General features: G+C 43.1%; 2 protein-coding genes across 3 annotated transcripts in view; one reads left to right on the top strand and one right to left on the bottom strand.

Moving 5' to 3' along the window:
• PDE6H (phosphodiesterase 6H) overlaps positions 1–17,591 on the bottom strand; it is a 36,334-nt gene extending 18,743 nt beyond the window's left edge. The window contains exon 1 of one of the 2 annotated variants that reach the window (XM_036094688.2): positions 17,387–17,591. In XM_036094688.2, the coding sequence (XP_035950581.2) occupies positions 17,387–17,502 (116 nt within the window). In that variant the 5' untranslated portion in view covers positions 17,503–17,591. Of the gene's footprint in view, positions 1–5,143; positions 5,520–17,386 lie in introns of those variants that run through there. The other variant, XM_036094690.2, reaches the window with a different exon arrangement.
• On the top strand, positions 3,481–21,658 carry ARHGDIB (Rho GDP dissociation inhibitor beta). Its single transcript, XM_036094687.2, has 6 exons — positions 3,481–3,620; positions 11,684–11,867; positions 12,457–12,540; positions 15,204–15,280; positions 18,645–18,708; positions 20,959–21,658. The coding sequence occupies exons 2-6, from the start codon at positions 11,690–11,692 to the stop codon at positions 21,156–21,158; spliced, it is 603 nt and encodes a 200-aa protein (XP_035950580.1). The 5' UTR covers positions 3,481–3,620; positions 11,684–11,689; the 3' UTR covers positions 21,159–21,658.
• The last annotated feature ends 128 nt before the right edge of the window (positions 21,659–21,786 follow it).

The raw sequence follows: 21,786 nt of genomic DNA, 5'->3' as shown, positions 1-21,786 counted from the left end.
GTTAAGTATTGTGCTAGCTGCTTCAAGGAATACAAGGCATGTAAGACACAGCCCTTTCCTCACACATTTTATATTTGGATGGAGAAATAACTCTACTATTCAGAAAATAATCATGTAACACAAAACAGTGCCTACTAAAGTCCTAAATTATATTCTATAAACAGTGCACGATCTAGTTCAGAAAAAAAATATAACACACTTGTCCTGGATCAATGCTGGAAAGCTTCAAAGAAGAAGGTAGGCACCTGGGTGGCTCAGTGGTTTAAGCGTCTGCCTTTGGGCTCAGGTCATGATCCCAGGATCCTGGGATCGAACCCCGTATCGGGGTCCCTGCTCTCCCTGCTTGTGCTCTACAGGGAGCCTGCTTTTCCCTCTCCCTCTGCATGCCACTCCCCCTGCTTGTGCTTGCTCGCGCTCTCTCTCTGTCAAATAAATAAATAAAATCTTTTAAAAAGGAGGAGGTAATATATAAGATATATATATACACACACACACATATATATATATATATTTGAGATGTGTGTGGGCTGATTGTAAGCACTTAGATGAAAATGACTCTCTCCTAGTCAATCTCATATGTGGTCTGCAATAAGCATCAAAATGTCCTGTGGAATTGATGATGGCGATGATTTTCTTAGCCTGGATCGTTTATTGAGTATTGAGCACTCTGCTGGATGCTTTCTCACACATTATTTCCAACCCTTCCAGCGAGGCTGAAGGTTGATATCATTCCTCTTTTATAGATGGGCAAACTGAGCCTCAGAGAAATGAAGCCATGGCCCGGGGATACACTGATAGGAAGACACAGAGCCAGGACATCTGTCTAAGTGTAGGCCTCCCCCCCAAGCCGGCTATTGGTGCCTCGTGGACACATTTCAGAATGGACAGCTTTCAGAGTTGAAAGTCTTCTCTGAGAGTTTATTGTCTCCACTTGTAGCCTCAAAGAAATACATCTGTGCCAAAAGGGGAAGTCTAATCGTCTGCCGCAGTCTCTTGTCGCTTTTTGAGGTTCATGGTGAAGGCGCTGCCCCATGGAAGAGCTGTCTAGAATTTACCTTTCAGTCGTGTGCTTGTACCAACAAAGAAAAGCTGGAAACGACTTCAAAGGTTTGATCCTTGTTCTGGAAACTCTCATGTAGGTTTCCAAGTTCTGTTGACTTCACTTGGCAACACAGGGCTAGGGTCCTTGGAGTAAGATCATCCTTACTGCAATGACAGGCATTGTCCTACATCTGAAGAAGCTTAGATATGGGGAAGGGAGTCTGGGTGCGTAACACATCTTTGTCAGCATGGGCTAGAAGCAGAGTGTCTGCCCTTGTAGGCCTCTCCAGAGAGTCTCTTCGTCTGTTTTCCCAGCTGATAAATACAGATGAACAGTGAATGGTGATGGAGGAGAAATGAGAAATGGGAATTTTGGTGAGATCCCTGCCCTGACTGTGATGTCAGGAGGTATTTTAGGAGAACATGGCATTTGTCCTCCAACTGACTGTGTCCTCCCATGGCTGTGTCATCAAGAAGAGGCTTTAAATGAGCATCCTTTTGAGGTCATGGACTCCTTTGAGAATTTGCTGAAAGTTATTAATGCTCTCTCCTCCCCTAATAAATACACACACACTGCACACATACATAGTGATGTTACAGACACTTTTAACTGGCTCCCCTACCTTCCAATGTCCATACCCAGGGGCTCCTGGGTGGCCTAGTGGTTAAGCGTCTGTCTGCCTTCGGCTCAGGTCATGATCCCTGGGTCCTGGGATCGAGCCCCACATCAGGCTCCCTGCTCCGTGGGAAGCCTGCTTCTCCCTCTCTCACTCCCCCTGCTTGTGTTCCCTCTCTCGCTGTGTCTCTCTCTGTCAAATAAATAAATAAAATCTTTAAAAAAAAAATGTCCATACCCAATGCAGTGCATTAAGAAAAATTGTGGAGACACATTGGGCTTGACAGGGGAAAAAAAAAAAAAAAAAAAAAAGCCCTGTTTGACTAGTGAGGTTTTCCCTAATAGCATGAGAAATGGGGAGTGGCATGTGGACTCTGAATCTACCATTCCCAATTTTTAAATCCTCCTTGTTCTAAGTAATTTATTTTTACCTATGTTATTTTTTCATTGTCTGTCCCCGCCCAGAACATAATTTCCACAAGAGAGCAGAGAGTTTGTCTGTTGTTTACTGCTGTTTCACTGGGGCCTAGGACAGTAGCTGGAAAAATAAAGGCGCTCCACAGATGTTACTGAGAGAAGAAATGTGTCCCCTCTTGCGAGTACTGAGCTACAAAATTTACTCTCTTCCATGTGGGTTAATATTTGCTTCGATTTATAATACAGCCAGTTGCTTTCAAGGGCTATCTTCTATCTATATCATTTTGAAATTTACAGACTAAGTCTGTATTTGGTGTTCAGAACTTTTGCTAATTGTAATTATATACTGTTTTCCTTTTGATATTTTCCTCGATTAATCTCTTTTCTCCCACCAAATAACCATCATCTCAACTACTTCAGTTCCAGTGACTAAAGATAAGATGTATTTGGAGGCATCAGTTTACAAAAAGGGGAACAAGATGCAGCACGTTTAAATGACAGCAAAACAAATGTCAGTTTCTCCAAGTATATTTGCTTAAGTAGTCAGCTCTACACATACTGAAACAATGTAAATGCTGAATATTGAAATGTTAGTATAAATAAGCATTTTTTATCGACAGCAGCTATGGAAGTGTATGGAACAATGTGGCTTGACTGCTTAAAAACTGTTTGTTCCTTTAAAGGGTTTAAATATGGCCTCTGCCATTTGTTCCCATTTAAATTACTTCACAAACCATTTCCTTAAATGTGGGAAGAAGTCCGCTTTAGTACTTGTTAAATTACCACAAACTCTGAGTTACAAGACTGTGAATTAACGACGTTGCACGCTATTTTATAATCCTCATTCCTAGCTTTAATCGAAAGCAGTGCTTCACTTTTTTTTTAAATTAAAACAATCAGTGAAAACTATAACAAGTGACATTTGATTGTGCTGTGGTGCAAAGCTACAGTTTGAAATTATAACCAACAAAACTCCAAAAACCCGTTTGAGGGCAAATCTTTTAAGTTTAGGGCCAAGTATATGCAGTTAACATTTATAATTCCTTAGCACTCTGCATTCGCGGCCAGCAAACTTTCAAGGTATCTGGCGGATAAGAAAGCTGGCAGAGACCCCAGAGGAGCAGAAGTCAGTGATACGAAGTAAAGCTGATGCGAATTTATTGCTACTGGTTTTCAGCTCCTTGCCTCAGTAAGCTTATGCACTGCAAGGGCTTGATTTTTTAGACACACCCACACAGTGATCCATAACACTCAAAGGCTATGGCCTCGAGGCCCTTGCACGAACACTCGTGCACATCCATGTTCACACTCACACGGGCAGTCATGCTCCCACCTGTGCCATTAATTGACAAGAACACTGTTCAGTTGACTGATCAAGAGATATGCAGCGCAAAGGAACAGGATTTGAGACAGCCCAGGGTTTCCTCTTCTAGTAGGTTTAAAACATTTTTTTTTTCCTCACTAACTTCCTTCCTGTTCTAACTGCCAGTACTCAGAAGTCAGAGTGAGAGACAGAGGCACCCCAGAGAGCCGTGAGCCACTGAATGTAAGTTGAAATGCCTCCAGGGGCGGGGGGGGGGAGGCTGTAGGTGGGCACAGGGAAATGTAGGCGATATCTCAACTAGGCGAGGACCCTCTCCAGTTTATTTTTTTTTTAGATTATCTTTGAAACAGATAAGAAAGTACTAAGGAGGCAGTAGCAACCGTTTGCAGAGAAGGGGAAGTCAGAGCAGGGAATCTTAGCAATGACTCAGGGGAGAGAGCTCAGGGAGGGAGGGGTGGGTGTGCCCTGCAGCCCATGAGATCCCGAGTGTCTGGGAAAAGGGCTATGAGTGTAACTCCTGGGGAGTGCCCAGAGGGGTTTCCTACAAGGTAGAGGTGGGCATCCAGCCAAGTTTAGAAGCAAAAAGCCTGTGGACCCAAACTGGTGTGGAACATGCTAGTAGATGAGGGGTTGCTGCTGGGGTGGAGATATGTGGTTTCCTGTTTTTAAGTAGATGTAAAGAGACTGATGGAAAAGAAAAAAGATAAAGACTCAAAGCTGTCAAACATTAAACTGTTTTCCCCTAAAGAATTTTTCTGGTGGTATAAGAGAAATGCATAATGAAAACCTCCCTTCAAGTACTATGGGATTTAACCATCAAGGGGGAGGTGTGGTAGAACATATTGTTATTTACTCATCGGTCACAGAGGGATCGATTTCTGCCACTAGCAAAGACCACTTATTAAATTCCTGCAGTCAGGAATGCCTGGGTGGCTCAGTCGGTTAAGTGTCTGCCTTTGGCTCAGGTCATGATCTCAGGGCCCTGGGTTGGAGCCCCACATCGGGCTCCTTGCTCAGTGGGGAGTCTGCTTCTCCCTCTGCCTGCTGATCTCCCTGCTTGTGCTCTCTCTCTCTCTCTGTCTCTCTTTTTCTGAAAAATAAATAAAAATCTTAAATATATATATATATAAAATTCCTGCATTCAGATGGGCAGAAAGATCATTGCTGTTGTTGCTAAAAATAGCTCTTTACATCTGAGAGGACTAAAAGCAAACAGGGAAGGCACCAAATAATTTATTAAGAGATAGGTTCTACAAAAATCCAATTAGCCCCGCTAGGATACCTGCCTCGCAAGCCTTCAAAATGCCAAGGACTGAATTTGGCGACCCTTAGAAGTGCTTTAGGCATGATCTGAAATTCTTCCCTTTAGAGGATGCTCCAGTCAGCATGTTTTATAAACCTAGTCTGTTATTAAACTCTAGACTTAGGGTTACTTGTGGCCTGGGTCTGATCAAGCCCTGGCTATTCTTCCATGCAAGGTCCAGGAAGGCAGACTGCTCTCCCTGAGAGGCCCTTCCCATAGTTACCCCTTCACATGGAGAGCCACTGAAATCAGGATTAGCATCTTGGCGCCTCCCTGCAGGAATGATTAAGCAAGGGGAAGCGAGAGGTCTGTGCTTGCCCAGGAGGTTTGGCCGCAGGGAGACATCACGGATCTTTGCCATTGCTTTGTTTTGTTAAGTGTACAAGAAAACATCCCTCCCAAATCCAGATATGATGCAAGCACAGTAATAAGATCATCTTACTCTTGTGTGAGATGTGCAGAGTTCTGAGAGAAGAGTTCCTTCTCCATTCAGGATGCACAGACCCGGCATGTGTGGAATGACTGTGTTACAGCTGAACCAAAGCCGACCGGCACGTTCCAGGGATGGGGATTTAGTCCTTCCTTGCTTGGGAGAGCATGAATTTGTCCCTAGGGAAGTAGGCTGGGAGCAACATTGAGGTTCTGTTGTTAGTGGAAGCTCAGCACAGCAAAGCCATTGTGACGGGAAGATCGGCCTGGGCCAATTAATGGGAGCAAAATATAGTACAAATTTCTGCTAGCAGGAAGCGAGAAGCCCCAGGGACTAGAAACAAAGCCGATAGGGAGAGAGAACCAACATCTGTTGAGTGCCTTCAATAGGTGAAGCCTGGTGGTAGAAACTTTCAAACTCACCAAAAAAAAAAAAAAAAAAGAACCAGCAGCTACAATGCCTTAGAAGGACATTTTAGGAAATGTCCCGTGGGGGAAATTTTCTCTAATCCCACAATCTGGGTGTCCTTATTCGTAGGCAGTGTTATGCTGTCCGAGGCCCTGGATGAAAGTCCACACTGGCATACCCAGGGACGGCTCTCATGTTGTTCCTGCAACTTCAATGTTTATCACTTCTGTGAGCACTTCCCAAATCGCTCTGGGCCGTGTCACACTCTGGTGTCCAGAGCCAGAGCTGGTACGGAGGCACCTGATCTTTCTTAAAGGGGCTGATATTCTCAGATCGTGTCTTTGCTTCTCTTCGTGCTGAATTTAAAACTTCTGTGACTGTATCGAGTTATGGCAGTCTAGTGTTTTGCTTAATAATGACTTCCTTGATGCAGTTTTCGTCGAGGATTATTTAAAATAAATACCTGTGGAAATACCGAGCGTGGTAACTTCACAGGGCAGCCACTCAGCAGAGATGAATGGCCCCGCCGAGTTCTCTCTCCTTTTGCACAGGAATCTGGGTTAGAAGAATATACTGTGACTACACAGGGAAGAAAGAATGTATGGTTTCTCTCACCCAGGCAAGTGTTAAAGAATTCTGCTTCTGGGCATCTGTATCCTTCTCTGGACTGATTTTAGTATTTATTGTATCTAACAAGACACTGTCCTCTCAGGCACTGAGTTGGTTCTCCTCATCCAGCTTTGCAATTTCAGATGTTCTTCACAGAGCTAAGATGGTGGAGAGCTGCCCTGAGGAGCCCAGGAGACACTAATCCCTCCATGTTGCTAAGGAAGCCTGAGAAACCACAGAGGACTCCAGAGCCAAGACAGCTTCTGGTGTCCCGAGGGATCAACTCGGATTCCCCAAATAAGCCCAGTCACCAGGCAGGCAGCAAAGCAGACCCAAATCCTTCACTGGCTCTGACATGTCGGCCGTCCTTCAGGGATGACCCAACTCTCCACGTATCCTGGTCAGCAGGGAGAGGATATGACAGGGTGACAGAGAAAGCTAATGCTTGCATCAGCTTCTCTGATGGAAATCCCCCTACTTCTGGCGCTTCCATATTTCTCTGTCCCTCTGTCATCTCCACCTCTTCTATCTCATATTCATGACCTGTGCATCTAAAGGCATGATCTGGCAACTTTGGAACATGAGTTCAGTCTCCACAGTATTTTGCTCCAGAGCCAAAGGGAATTCTCTCCACTGGTTGTGCCTGTTGTCTTTTGTCATTTCTCATCATTCGCAGAGTGAACTCGGCTTCAATGAGGAAAGGGAGCAATAAATAGAATCTAAAATTAAATTGTTCGTGAGGAAGCTTTTTAAAGAAATATAATAGTGACATTCCCATTTTAAGCTTGATTCAGTTAATAAACAGTTCTCGCAATTCCCAGAACTTCTTGTGTCTTCCGTACTCCTCAAAGAAACAAAATCTATTTTTAAGATGGAAGGAGTGGCCATTGTCAACACCGCAGAGACGAGGGAAAGCGTTTGGTGCCCCAGCAGCCAGCTACCTCACTTCACAGAGGCTGTGCCTCATGACAGACAGCCCCGCAGGGCAGGGTTCGGAGGAAGAGAACGGGTAGTTTATTGAACACCTACTATCGGCCAGGATCGTCTGAGAGCTTTTCATGTGTTTTTGCCAACTCTTCAACCCCATAAAGAAAGAGCATTATTTCCACGCTACTGGTGGAAAATCTGGGGATGAGCGAGGCTGATCATTTGCTTAGTTAGGTCCTACAATAAGGCAACGCAGAACCACATTTTGAATCTCTGGCCCACCGGACTCAAAGTCCAGGTCCTAGTAGGCCTTAAAGATCACCTTTCTTTGAATTAACCAGGTGATCTGTTTCATCTGAACTCAAGAGTTTCACCTTTCCTTGCCCCCCGCTGCTTTGGAACTGCATCAATGAACCAGACAAGGGGGCTCTATCCTGAGATTGGTGCAAATTCTTAAGTGTATTTCACCTTCAGTATCTTGGACAATGCACTGGATTTGCAAGCAAAACCACCAATTTGTGCTATGGCAGTCACACCATGAGTGACCGTTCTAATTTAACATGGCGTTTTAATTGAGCCTGAGAGAATTAAGTTTCTATCTCAGCATACCCCAAGCTTACACTGCTTTGCTGCATAGCAAACATGAGGGTGTGAGGGGCTCACTGTGAAAAGTCATCTGTGGAGGCATCTGTGAAGCAGAAGATAAAGATAATGAGCAGTAAGCACACGCACGCACACGCATACATACACACACACACACAAAACCACTATGTGCTTTGGGTCCTGATGGGGTGCACACTAACCTTGTTAAACATGTAATTCTTCGTTCTCCATTTCACTTTTACTGTGTAAAAAAACCAACGTCAAAATGACCTCCAAGCAAATGAAACAACTCTGCTTTTTGTGGAACAGTGGGTGAGCTGCAGAGGAAGGTGAGAAAAGGCCAGCCAGAATGTTCTACACAGATGGCCTGGGTCTTCCCCAACCCCACCTCCACTTCCTCTTTTCTTGTTTCAGAGGCTTCTTTAAGTTAAGGAGCGTTCGAGTCATTGAATTAGGAAGAGGCCTCAGAGGTCCTTCTAAGGCAATGATTTCATTTTGCCGAGGACAAAACTGGAGCGCAGAAAGGGTCAGGGACTTGTGAAGGGGACACGGGGCAGAGTGGCCCTGAAACCCTCTTTATGTGACACTTCCCTGCCTCACTAAAGCCGGCAGAGTTTTGCCAAACAGCACATTTCCTGCTGCCTGTGCACCCTCCGGATAGATTTCCAAGATAACTAATGGGTTCTATAATTTCATTTTTACTTCTTACTAAAGACAGCTAGAGCAACAGAGCATCATGCCTGTGAGCCAGACGAGCTGGCCCAGACAGTAATTCTGCCCCTTACACAATAGGTCGTCCTCGGCAAGCTACTTGTCTGAGCTTCAGTTTCCTAACCTATAGAAGAGAACGATGACCATGCCTGCCCCTAGGCTGTAGTGAGGACTGATGAGCTAACCCTCACAACAGAATTTAGCATTATGTATGGTAACTATTATAATTATCATCATCAATAATAAAGCCAGTTGTTCTTTAGATGATACTCGAAGGTAGTCTGTAGAATTTCCATAAAATGCCGGTTCTCCCTTTTGCAGGCATATCCCACTGTAAAATGGGGGGATAAAGAGAGAGGACTAATAAGGTGCGGTTAAATATGTACACACGTAGAGTTTGGGAAATCATTATCAAACTCTATAAGCCATGATGGCTGAGGCTTTGGCAGAATCTGAGGTTCCCCAGAGATGAACTGTGAAATTAAAAAGGCTGTTTCTTTGGGGACTTCACACAAATTTGAGATAATAAAACAGAGATTGGATACGTCTCTTCTGTACACAAGTGAAACAAGGTAACCGAATGCCTGCAACTCAGCTGACGCACGACCTCAGGGCAAGACAAATCTACAGATGGAGAACTTAGAAAGGGAAAGCACCTAGAGGTGGTCTGCTCCAACCCTCCAAACCTCAAGAGAAGGAGAATAAGATCCACAGTGGGTGAACCATTTGCTCAGGGCGTGACAGCTGATTAGTCTCAGATTTATTAATAAGAATATCAAGATCTAGATGACTGAGAAATTGACTTGCCAATGATCACACAGATGTTATTGAATCCTGTCCTAGATCATGTCTTTGTCTTTTTCTCTCCCTTTCTCTCTCTCTTTCTCTCATTCTCCTTTCAAAATTGAGATCTCAGGGTGCAGAATAACAATTCCCTGCAGGTATGGAAATCACCTTGAGCTAGGTAGTGGGTAGGTGTGGTGTTATCTTCTGATGGTCAGACTTCAAGCAGATGACTTGTTAGAACCAAGCGATATATTCCAGAGAGTCCTGTCCAAGAGGGCCAAGACATCCTTATCTGTAGATAGGCTTCCTGATGTATGGTTTTTGGTTTTTTTAAGATTTTATTTATTTATTTGAGAGAGAGAGAGTGGGAGGAGGAACAGAAGAGGGAGAAAGACAAGGACATGAAGACTCTGCACTGAGTGTGGAGCTGGATGCAGGGCTCGATCCCAGGACCCTGAGATCATGACCTGAGCCAAAACCAAGAATCAGACACTTAACTGACCAAGTCACCCAGGCACACCGGTTCCTGGGTGTCACCAGAGGAGAACCTCTCTCTTCTGATTAATCTCATCTGGGTTGCTCTTCATCTGCCCCTTAATGATTGTCCTCAAGCTACCCACAACCTACAATCTCCAACCACTGCATCCTTCATTATTTTTCCAACCAGTTCATTCACTTTCCCTGAGTGTTATTTGGAATATGAGTTGAGCTGGTCACCGTATTTATTATGCTGTCTCGAGAGGCTCAGCTATGAGTGGTGCTGAGTCTTCAGCTGAGGAAAGAGTTGCCATAGGAACAAGCCTGCATGCTTCCTTCCTGCACAGGAAGTGGACCTGGGCATTGCAATGGTGTTTGCAGACTTGATCAAGCTCATGGTGTTTGGCTTCTTATTTTGTTAGAAGAGGATCGATGAGCCAAGGGATATCATTTCTTGTTATTCTCTGTTTTTTCCTTCTTTTTCTGTTAAAGTTGTTTTTGTTTGGCTTCCCTTCCAAATTATCTTACTTTCTGATGCCAGGGAGGGAGACATTGAAACTCAAAACCACAGCTGATTTTGGCCAGAGATAGCTTCACCCCCTGGGGAACTTGACAGAGGTTTGCAGACTCACTCAGGATGAGATGTGCTAGATATTGTCTAGAGCTGTACCACCTAGGAACAATGTAGTCTTTAACCACAGGCAGGGAGGACACTCTCAAGGGAGGACTGCAGGAAATCAGGAAATTATCTGCTTGCCCAAATACCTCCCATATTTCCCCAAATAGCTCCATTGCTGCCAGCCACGGGCCGAAATTCTTCCAGTAGAGACTTCTTCCTATTTATTAAAGGACACTGAAGTTCATCCAGCTATGGAAATTTGGGCATTTCTCTTAACCGTTGAGTTTCAATTTTCTCAATGATTACATGACAGGTTGGAATATCTCACCTCTAGGGCTCCTTTCTGCTCTGAAAATCTCTGACTATACACGGCTTAAAACGAATAATTTTTTCAATCTATTATTCAGTCACTAACAATTAAGTGCGAATCATTTTATTAGAATCTCCCCTCCATATTTTAACACATAACAAGTAAATGTAGATGATGAGGGAAGAAGACAGACTCCCGGGTATGCCGAGGTGAGGCCTTAGAGAATAACATCACTAGTCATCTGGCAAGAGGAGGAAGACACTAAAAGGGAAGGGGATCCAGAAAAGGGAGATCAATGGAAGGTAAAGGTAAAATAAAGACATGCTAATCCTTCCCATTTTTTCTGGAGGAATTTAAAGAGTCTTTTGTTATTTTATGCCATTTCAAAAGATCTTTAGATACAGAGCCAAATAAGTCAAACCAGGGGGGTTTATAAAATGCTTAAACTATTCCATTATCATGGGAGATTCAAGAGAAGCACAGAACCTGGTACTTGCTGCCCTCAGGGAGTTATTAGCAGTGCTGGATGGGAACCATTCAGACACCTCAGGCAGGTGTTACAACGTTGCACGACTTACCTTTGAGGTATCGCAGGATTTCAGGGAAAGATTCAATTAATGGGAAGAAGCCAACCGTTTCTTTGACCCCCTGTGTTTTGAAACCATCACAACTGGGATTGTACAATGCTAAGAGCTTGGACACTAGAGGAGTGGCTGGATTAAGAGGACTGCAGTTATTCCTATAATTGTTTGAACTGGGGCTATCTGCTCATTATTTGGGACTGCTTGTGTTATGTTGTTTCACTTGGACATTATTCACAAATCAGCTATTTCTCTCTGGTCAGCTTTATTCGGTGAATAGGGGACATTTGCCACGGTACAGAGAAATTCAAGAAGGTCAGAGAAAAGACCAAAGGCATTCTCTGCTTATTGCATAAAAAAAATAATGAGATGAGATTAGGAAAAAATATCCTGGAAAATCACTGATGATTACAGAAGTCCATGAGGGCAAGGATGGTGTTACCAGCAGCCCCGCAAACTTGTTCATATCCATTGACTTTTGGCTAATGGACTATCATTCTCTCTCCCTCTCTCTGGAATAGATCAAAATGACTGAAAAGGACCCAGAAACACACCTGGAAGAGGATGTCGATGAGCTGGACAGCAAGCTCAATTACAAGCCTCCACCCCAGAAGTCCCTGAAAGAGCTACAGGAGATGGACAAAGATGACGAAAGTCTGATCAAGTACAAGAAAACACTCCTGGGGGATGGCCCTGTGGTGGCAGGTGTGCGTGTGGAGCGGGATGGGGGGCAGGTGCAGAAGAAAGAGACCACGTGTTGTCAGAGCTAAGCGAGGGAGGCACAGTCTACATGTGCTGCCTAAAGTTAAGGACTGTAGGATGAAGTCTTCTTTGGAGATAAAGTGCAAGTCAGCATTGAAATAGGCAAAAAGTACACATGCGGAGGAATTAGAAAGAACCCCTGACTACCACTTAGAACTGTATTCTCTCCATCTCTCACATTTTCTCTCCTTCTCCTCTTTCTCTTTCTCACTCCTTCCTTACCTAATACTCCATCTCTTCCACAGACACAACGGCAGAATAAGGTAGACAGGGACAGTGCCCATCTAGCAGAGGAACTTGCCCACAGCCACCCAGGAAATGTTTGCTGTTGACAACTAAGGTGGACCTCCAAGTGCCTGAAGCAGAAATAGCACTGCTCTAATTTATAAGGCCACTGAGCCCAACATGAGGAACCTGCCACTTGCCTTTCTATTGCCACTCTTCTTATGTTCCCTCTCTCTGACTTGAAATGTACACACACTGCACACACGTGTCTCTGCCCTAGGCTTACGTTCTCTTTTGAATCCTGCAGACCCGACAGCCCCCAATGTCACGGTCACCCGGCTTACCCTGGTGTGTGAGAGTGCCCCAGGACCAATCACCATGGACCTCACTGGTAAGTGGACACATCTGTCCCAAGGGACCTAGTGATATCACGGGGAAAACTTAGTCTCTGTCCCCTCTCCCAGCAAAAGGAAGCGCCAGTAAGGTGAATCCCAGACACGTGTATGCTGGGACCAGTTCACAAATCGTTGCTCTCAGGATACACAGTCGCTCAGTGAAAAGCCCAATCTCTGTCTCTGTTTAATTGAAGACGGTGCAGTCCTAAGTATTGGATCTATTTACTTGTATCGTCATATTTACTTCAGATTTTTATCTTCACACAGCAGCAAGGGAATTACTATTCATGTGAAAAGACATGATGGGGGCACGTGGGTGGCTCAATTGGTTAAGCGACTGCTTTCGGCTCAGGTCATGATCCTGGAGCCCCAGGATTGAGTCCCGCATCGGGCTCCCTGCTCAGCGGGGAGCCTGCTTCTCCCTCTGACCCTACCTCCTTTCATGCTCTCTCTCTCTCAAATAAATAAAATCTTTTAAAAAATAAAAAGACTGATGATGGAAATATTACAAAGCAAGCTGAATGCTTCTAACATGTAATCTTTATACAATCTAAACATCAGAGAATATTGACCGTATATCAACTAGAGAACTTCCGTGAAGGCAAGAAGCCATCTAAAATCTTTTAATTAGTGCTGGGAATGCCACTGTTAAATACGTACTATTTTAGCTTAAAGCTCTTGATTCTTGTATAAGCGACTTCCCCCACTAGAGACGTACAAATTAAGATGTTATTTCCTTTCCTCTTATTGTGACAATGGCCAAGTCCTTTCCTGACACTTAAATCTTGAGGAGATAGAGAGAGGCTGAGAAGGTGGGTATTATGGGAGAAATGTGCATCTGAGAGGAATGAGGGAAGGGCCACGGAGCCGGGAGGCTGGGGGCATCCGAGGCAGATCTTCAGGGAAAAAAATTATTCCCAGATTCAAAAGGTGGACTCGTGAGACAGAGCAAAGCTTGACTCCAGAACAGTAGGCTCAGCAGCTAGGTGATTCCTCTCTCACAGTACATATCCACTCTTTACCTTATATGGCCTTATTTGTCTGAAGGAGGAAATCCGAGGCTGAGAAGACACACTTCCCCTTCAACTGAAACCATTACAGCAGACACAAATTCACCTACCTCCACATTCTAGCACCTCTCTAGGAGAATCTCTCTCTCCCTTTCTCTCTTTCTTTTTCTCACCAGGACTCAGGCCTCTTCCTGTGTGAAATTGTGTAATGCTAGCCGGTACGACCGTCAGTTTGTGAGATGAGGTCTGAATTAGCACTAAGGAAATCTAAGGGCCTGACCACATCGCAGGGAAAACTCAGTCTCTTTCACTTTCGCAGCATCGGAATGCCCAAATTTGGTTTTCAAGAAGCTACTGAGGTGAATCCCAGTACACACACACACACTATATATTTAGTATGTATACAAAATATATAGTATATATTATATATGTATAATATACGTACATACTATATGCATGTAGTGTGTATATATACATATCTATACATTATATACACATATAATACACATATAGTTATATACAAAATATATAGTATATGTATTATATACAAGTAATATAGGTATATAATACACATAATATATAGTATATATACAAAATATAAGTATATTATATACATACTACATACACATAGTGTGTGCATGTATATACATATACTTGCATACATATATATATGATATGAAGCACATGCCCATATATGATATGATATACAAAACACACACATACACACATAGACATACATACACATACATTTACCCCTGAATGTCAAATGATACAGGACCACACTGGGAAAAGAACAGAGAGCGATTACCTCTTTAACCAGAGTACAGGAATTAGAGTCAGATCCTGGTTTTATGGGGCCCCAAGCTTTTATCACTTAAGTGACTTTCCTTAAGAAAACTAATATGAGATTACAAATGCAAATGCAAAAGTAAGTACAAAAGTGAATATGTGAATATATATCTAGAATGATAAAAGGGAGCCAAAACAAGTAAATTTTTTAAAGCTAGAAAATGTCACAAACATCACCAAATCTACAAAAACAAATAGCTGGTGCTCTTACATAATATTTTTCTTATTAATTTATTTGAGGGGTAAGGACACATTCTTTAATCATCTTTTTGTTTGGCCACTTATGTAATATCATTTTCAGTAGAGAAAATAGAAAGATAATTCAGATTTTCCTCTAGGATGGCTAATTAAACTTGTTTTTATTATTAACAATTAGAAAAGACATTGTCGGGGCAGCTGGTTGGCTCAGTGGTAGAGCATGCATCCCTCGATCATGAGGTCATGAGTTCAAGCCCCACTTTGGGCATGGAGCCTACTTAAAAAAAAAAAAAAGGCATTGTCATACATAGTTCATTGCTGATAATACCTTGTATATTTTAGGGATGTCATCAAATTTGGGGGAGAAAGCACTATCACATTATTCTCATATCTAGCTGTAAGATTTCAGGCATTTCAAGTGTGTGTGTGTGTGTGTGTGTGTGTGTGTGTGTGTGTGTGATCAAATATTCTTCGAACTGAAGGCCATGTGGACCATGTTATTCTGACGGGCCCAGCAAACAGCTCTGGAGTTTAAACTCCATTCATCTCCTTGTATTTCTCCTTCTGAGGAGAATAAACTCTCTCTAAATCCACTTCTACAGGGGATCTTGAAGCCCTCAAAAAAGAAACTTTTGTGCTAAAGGAAGGTGTTGAATACAGAGTCAAAATTCACTTCAAAGTAAGTATCTTGCCCTGTATGTTTTCATAAAGTCTACATTCTTCCTATAATCAGAGAAAGAAAAAAATCATCTTGCATTACCATGTTGTCATAGTTTTTTGGTTCTTTTTTTTTCCCCCTGGATCTGGACTGTCTCTCCCCAACTCTGAGCTCTACCTGTTGAGGCCCACCCCTGCTTCCCGCCTTTTCCCTACCAGGACCCTTTCCCTGAACTCTCCGTCGATCACTTAACCAACAGGACCCCTCTCTCTGTGAACTCCGAATGCTCCCAGCCATGAAGCACACCCTGCTTTATATTGGACCAGTTTTGCCATTTCTTCCCTGTCCAGTCCAAGCACCCTGAGAAAGGGAGAGATTATATATCTCTTCTTTCCAACATTTTACACAAAACTTTGTAAATGATATTTAGTGAATATATATTGAGAAATCGATACATGAATGAATCAATTAATAGTAAAAAATGGAACAGAGAGAGCCTCAGTTCTAATTGCTCAATGATTATATAAATCCAGGGAGTGTGGACCTTGGTAAATAACTGGAAATTACAATTACAGTTGTGGAGCAAGCAAATATGAAAGAGCAAAACTAAACAGGAGATAAATTGACATATAATGAATAGACACATACACCAATGATCGGCCAAAAGCAAAAAGAAAAATAATCTTGGCTGAAACCAAATAAGTCAGAAATGTACTGTTTGCTCTTAATTGCTTATATTTGCTTTGGTTGCCCTTCTCAGCCATATCCTGCAGGGCAGGGCCCTTCAGGGCCACCAAGGAAGACCCCATCTGCCCTCTGTGTTTGCACACTGAGCTCTTCTTATGCCCCGGTGCAGGATGAATTCAGGGTCTAGGAACAATCCCTGTGTTCCACATATAAATATGCCTCAAAATAATTTCATTCTGAAAATAGTTGTTGATGCCTACTCTATAATACGCACTGAGCTATGGCTCACTTGCTTATTTCCTATAGTATTATTTATTATTGAAGCACCTGAGAGTTTGATATCACATCCAAATATGCCTAGAATTATATCCAAGGCATTGTATCCCAATATGCTTAGAATGGGTTACACACTGGCTTAATTTTTAATCATTAAAACTACTACCTTGATTTATCAATTTAGTAAGCCGGTTGAAACCAAATGAAACAGGACAGGTAAATATTGATGGGAATAAGATCAGAAGGAAAGGTCTGGGGCATGGGCTTCAGCTATGGGTGGGAAGGCCAAAGAGAATGTAGCAAGCGGTCAGTGTTACACGTTAGGGTGCTGGAGGACGGGGGCACAGAAAGGGGTTTTCAAGTCCCATCTGCTGCAGAGACTTAGCATTTTCTCAAATAAGAGAAAAACCACTCTCTCTATATAACCCACACAAAGTTTAACCAACCTGTCCCAGCATGGAGCTACCATCAGAAGAAGCACCAGCTCAAAACTGTAAATAACTGAGAAGCAATTTAAATCTTTACTGACATCTGTTGAAAAATACCCAAGAAAGTTTGCATTTATAACACCAGCAACAGATCCTAAAATCCTCTTGTGTTATCTCTCTCTTAATTGCACTCCGTGTTCTTCTCTTTCTCCAACACCTCCCCCCCCCGCTTTTGGAGAGAGTGTCATGGCTCTCTCCAAAACCTGGTTTGGGATGGTTCTTTTAGTTTCTTCGCCTTTTCCTTCTGCCTCCCAAGGAAATGTAGTATCTTTGACTTTCACAGCTCGCATGTCACCCAGGTTTTTTCCTCCTGGGGTGAGGGGGAGTGATGGGGAGAAGCATGCAGATGGAGGAAGAGAATATGATGAATATTCATATTTTTCTCTTACCCATCTCAAACATATTTATATTAAATGAACCCTCAGGGCACCGGGTGGCTCAGTTGGTTAAGCATCCCACTCTTGATTTCAGCTCAGGTCAGGATCTCAGGGTCCTGAGGTCGAGCCCCACGTTGGGCCCCAGGCTGGGCATGGAGCATGCTTAAGCTTCTCTCCCTCTCCCTCGGCCCCTCCCCCTTCTCTAAAAAAAAAATAAATAAATAAAATGAACCCTCTATGGAGCAGTAGAAAAAACAAGGGACTCTGATTTGAAGTCCTTATTGCTGAGCAGCACTCACCATTCCCGTTTTTCAGACTTTTTGCCACCAGACCACATCTCCCACGAGGCCCAAAGGACGAGCTTGGAGACTTCCAGAAAAAGGCATTCACTTTTTTCTACTTGCATGAGCCACATCTGGCAGAGTAATCAGAAAGTTCGGGTGTCATTTTAGCACAATTTCTTCAATGAGGCTGTTTTCATTCTGTCTGCTTTTGATAGATCCATACCATAGATGTTACTGAGTGACAGTCTAAAACCTAAGCTGGTGGTGTTCACAGCTGTGACTCCTCGTCGCCCACGCAGCAGGATGTCGCACTGATAAATGGGTTTAATCACTCTGTCCAAAACAAAAAGGCAGCCATAATTACCATGGGGCGAAATTACGTGAAGATGCTTTCATTCTTCATCTTGGCGAACAATTCAGCAGGCTGTCCAACTACTGATGCAACGTTCGCTTTGTTTGTATAAACACGAGCCCTGTATAAAACTAATGGACAACCCAGGTCAGGCCTAGGCAAAATGAATCATGGAAAAACAAAGTGCTTGGGCTGTGTATATTTTCATCCCGCTTTAGTGACCTTTCTTTGAAAGGCTTGGGGAAGTGGTGACATCTCAGACAACATCTGAGAAGAAGAGACAGCCACAGTGCTTGCCAGACACAAGTGGATTTCGCCCATTATTTTTATGCAGGGAGGATGTTTCTGTGGGGCAGAAACTCCTCATCTTTAGACTCCAATCTCAGCGACATTACGGGCACAACCCTCTTCTAGACCTGATTGATTTTCCATGACAGCTCTTCTCCTTGTTGTTTGTTTTTCATGCTAGGTGGATCATTTCTGAGGTTAGGATTTTCAGGTCCTCACATAACAATTTCCATTGGTACCTTTGTAGCCTTTCCTAAGACAAGGACTGTCTTCTGGCCAATAGTTTCAGGCAGGGGGAGCTCAAGACCATTCCTTGGACCTTTAGAGGAAGGAGAAATGTAATGAAGAACATTGAGACAATGTTTTACTTAAGTAGCACCCCTCCCACCAAACAGCACAGTATTCGTTGATTAAAACCAGGTTGGCAATGTTGAATCTTGTGATCTCCTCTTTCTAATCTCTGTCTCGCCACCCACACTAAATGATAATACTTATTCTGAACTAAATCTTAACCTTCTTTCATCCTCAAAGAAGAACTCAAAGAAGACTCAGCTAGGTAGGATAAGCATGAAAGATAAGGGAAAATGAAAGACTGCTTTTAATCTGAATTGCTTGGATCCTTCCCACCTACAGGTGAACAGGGATATTGTGTCGGGCCTGAAATACGTTCAGCATACCTACCGGACTGGGGTGAAAGGTAAGGGACCCACACTTCACACTGTCCCAAACTCTGCTCCCCACTGATACTTGAACTTCTGCTTATCAACAATTTTAGTCATAGACTCATTTAAGAATCTGACAAAAAGCTGTGGACACTCTCCCTAGGAAAGAGCACACATACACCTCTGACCTAGACATTAATGGCAAGGCCTACATTCAGAGATCTAGTTTAGGCTAGGTCAACGACTAACCTTCAGCATTTGGCTTCTGTGATTTAAGTTTATTATTCACAAAGGGGAAGAGTAACCAAGATAAGTTTGAATATGGGGCACCTGGGTGGCTCAGTCATTAAGCGTCTGCCTTCGGCTTGGGTCATGATCCCAGGGTCCTGGGATTGAGCCCTGCATCGGGCTCCCTGCTCGGCCAGGAGCCTGCTTCTCCCTCTCACACTCCCCCTGCTTGTGTTCCCTCCCTAGCTGTCTCTTTCTCTCTCTGTGTCAAATAAATAAATAAAATCTTTAAAAAATAAAAAAGATAAGTTTGAATAAAAACGGAGTCTATTAAAATACTCTCAAGAGTGAAAAAAAAAAAAGCACTTCAGAGGTATAAACTTAAGTGTCAGAGAAATCCAAGACTGGAAGGTTCTATCCAGCGGCAAGTGTGGTTTTTTTGGGAATGGGAGTTGTAAGTAGTGTGTGGGCAGGTGTGGAGTGGGGATGGGGAAGAAGCCCCCACTTAATTTTTAAAACAAAGAAATGGAATTCTTTCTAGAATTGGGAAAAGCTATGATTGAGACATAATACAACACTATTTGAGCTGCCGTTGCTCTTGACAAGTTGTACCTAAACTGTATGTGCCTTGGGGAACTGCCTTCAGTTTCCTTCCATTATTATGGGCAGAGAGAAATGAAAATTGGAAAGGTGATGGAAATGCTTGTACAGTTCCCTTTTGCCTCGGGGGCTCTCTTCTTCCAGGGGTGGGAAACAGTAAGGCACAGGTCAGTTCCCCCAAATTAATAAACAAAGGATTCGAGGGGAAATTTTGACAAATTTGCATGACTTGGACGACCATTCAACTACTCAGAGCCCACAGAAGGTTGTTGACCTGGAAGATCTTAACTGGTCTTTCCAGGACCAAGTCTCATGAAAAAAAATAGTTCAACTTCCTATTTTCCTTTGGGTCTAGAGTCTATGTTGCCTCCCTTAGGCAAGAGGACGATGATATGTCTGTAGCTGTTTCTGCAAACTTACTCATAACACTTAACAGCTAACTACACATTGCCTGCCTATCTGCCTGCCTACCTTTAGTTATACTTTCTAATGCCCTCTTTTTCTTAATATATGTCCCAGTTATTCACCTATTAATAATTTTGGTTGGCTATTTTCAACATTTGTTCCAGTTCTTCACTTTTATTTTTTTTTTTTTTTACCAAAGTATTGGTTTTCCCTTTCCATCCAAGTCTTCCATCCATGAGTTCTGTTCATTCTGATCACCAGCTGTTGTTACCTGACCTCCCACAATGGATATGTTCATAGGATAATAGTTTGTAGATAGAAAATCCTTGAAGTTCATTATATAAAGAAAGAAACAGAGGCCCAGAAATGTCATATGAGGTAAGTGGTTGCAGAGCCAAGACCAGAACTCGGGTCTCAATTAATGAAGGATTTTTTTAATGGTATAACCTGCTACATCTCTATAAAAGAAGAGTCTTGATCCCCGTAGATTTAAGGTGCTGATTTCCCAACTTTCCTGATAGCATCAGCTGTGAGGTTTTTTAAAAGCATTGATTCTTGGGGTGCCTGGGTGGCCCAGTCGGTTAAGCTCCTGCCTTCAGCTCAGGTCATGATCCCCGGAGTCCTAGAATCAAACCCCTGTATCCGGCTCCCTGCTCAGTGAGGAGTCTGCTTCTCCCTCTCCCTCTGACCCTCCCCCTGCTTGCGGTCTTTCTTGCTCACACTCTTTCAAATAAATAAATAAAAATCTTAAATAAATAAATAATAAAATAAAATAAAAACACTGATTCTTGACACTGCCCATAGCAGATTACTGATCCATAGTCTCTGATAGTGAAACTGTATTATTAAAAGGCACTCCAATTAAAAATATATATATTTTAAAGGTTAAAAAAAAAAAAAAAGATGCCTAGGTAAATCTGATGTTTACCCAGGCTTGGAAACTATGGCTCTTGGTTTTGGTCACTGTAGGCTGTGCTCCAAATTTTCCAGTTTTCTGTCTTTGCTTTTCCTCTGTCAGATGCTTACCCTAATGACCTTGTCGTTCTTCCTAGTGGACAAAGCAACGTTTATGGTTGGCAGCTATGGGCCTCGGCCAGAGGAGTATGAGTTCCTGACTCCAACTGAGGAGGCTCCCAAGGGCATGCTGGCCCGAGGCACTTACCACAACAAGTCCTTCTTCACTGACGATGACAAGCACGACCACCTTACCTGGGAGTGGAACCTGTCCATTAAGAAGGAGTGGACAGAATGAGTGCATCTGCCCATCCCTTTCCCTACCTTGCCACCCAGAAGTACCCTCTCAGTCATGTTCACCACCTTGTCTCTCCTCCATGTTCACAGCTGGATCCCTTCCCCAATGCTCCCCACATTCTGTTATCCACACATCTTATCCCACAATGTCTCTCAAAGTGTTCCCTAAGCACGACATGCTTAAAACCCAGGCTTTAATCCAGCCCATTTCTTCTGGTCCCCCATCATGGCCAGAACTTCAAAATTCTTCATTTCAATACCCAGTCATTTAATGTTTCCTTCTATGTTTCCCATTTGAGCAACTAGAGGCCAGGGAATTGGCAAACCACCACTAACAGTCCTTTTGCCTTGGGTTCCAGTAGCTCATTCCCATCCCTGGGTTCTTCTGTGGTTGCTGCTGGCTCAGTGAAGGTCCCTAATCACATTCCCTACCAGTTGAGGTTCTTCTTTTCTGGGAGACTGTAAACAGCACAAGAGAGTAAATAAAACAATTAAATGATCCGACTGAGACCCTCATTTCCCTGCTTTCTTCCTTCACACAAATATGATAACTAAATTGTTTACATTTGTTAGTTTCCTCAGAGGGCATGTGGGCTGGACACAGTAGAACAGGTATTTACATCACCAGG

The sequence above is a fragment of the Halichoerus grypus genome, chromosome 6 (genome assembly GCF_964656455.1).
Source record: "Halichoerus grypus chromosome 6, mHalGry1.hap1.1, whole genome shotgun sequence".
Classification (NCBI taxonomy): Eukaryota; Metazoa; Chordata; class Mammalia; order Carnivora; family Phocidae; genus Halichoerus; species Halichoerus grypus.
The sequence above is the reverse complement of the archived record's forward strand: the minus strand, read 5'-3'. Positions and strand labels throughout refer to the sequence as shown.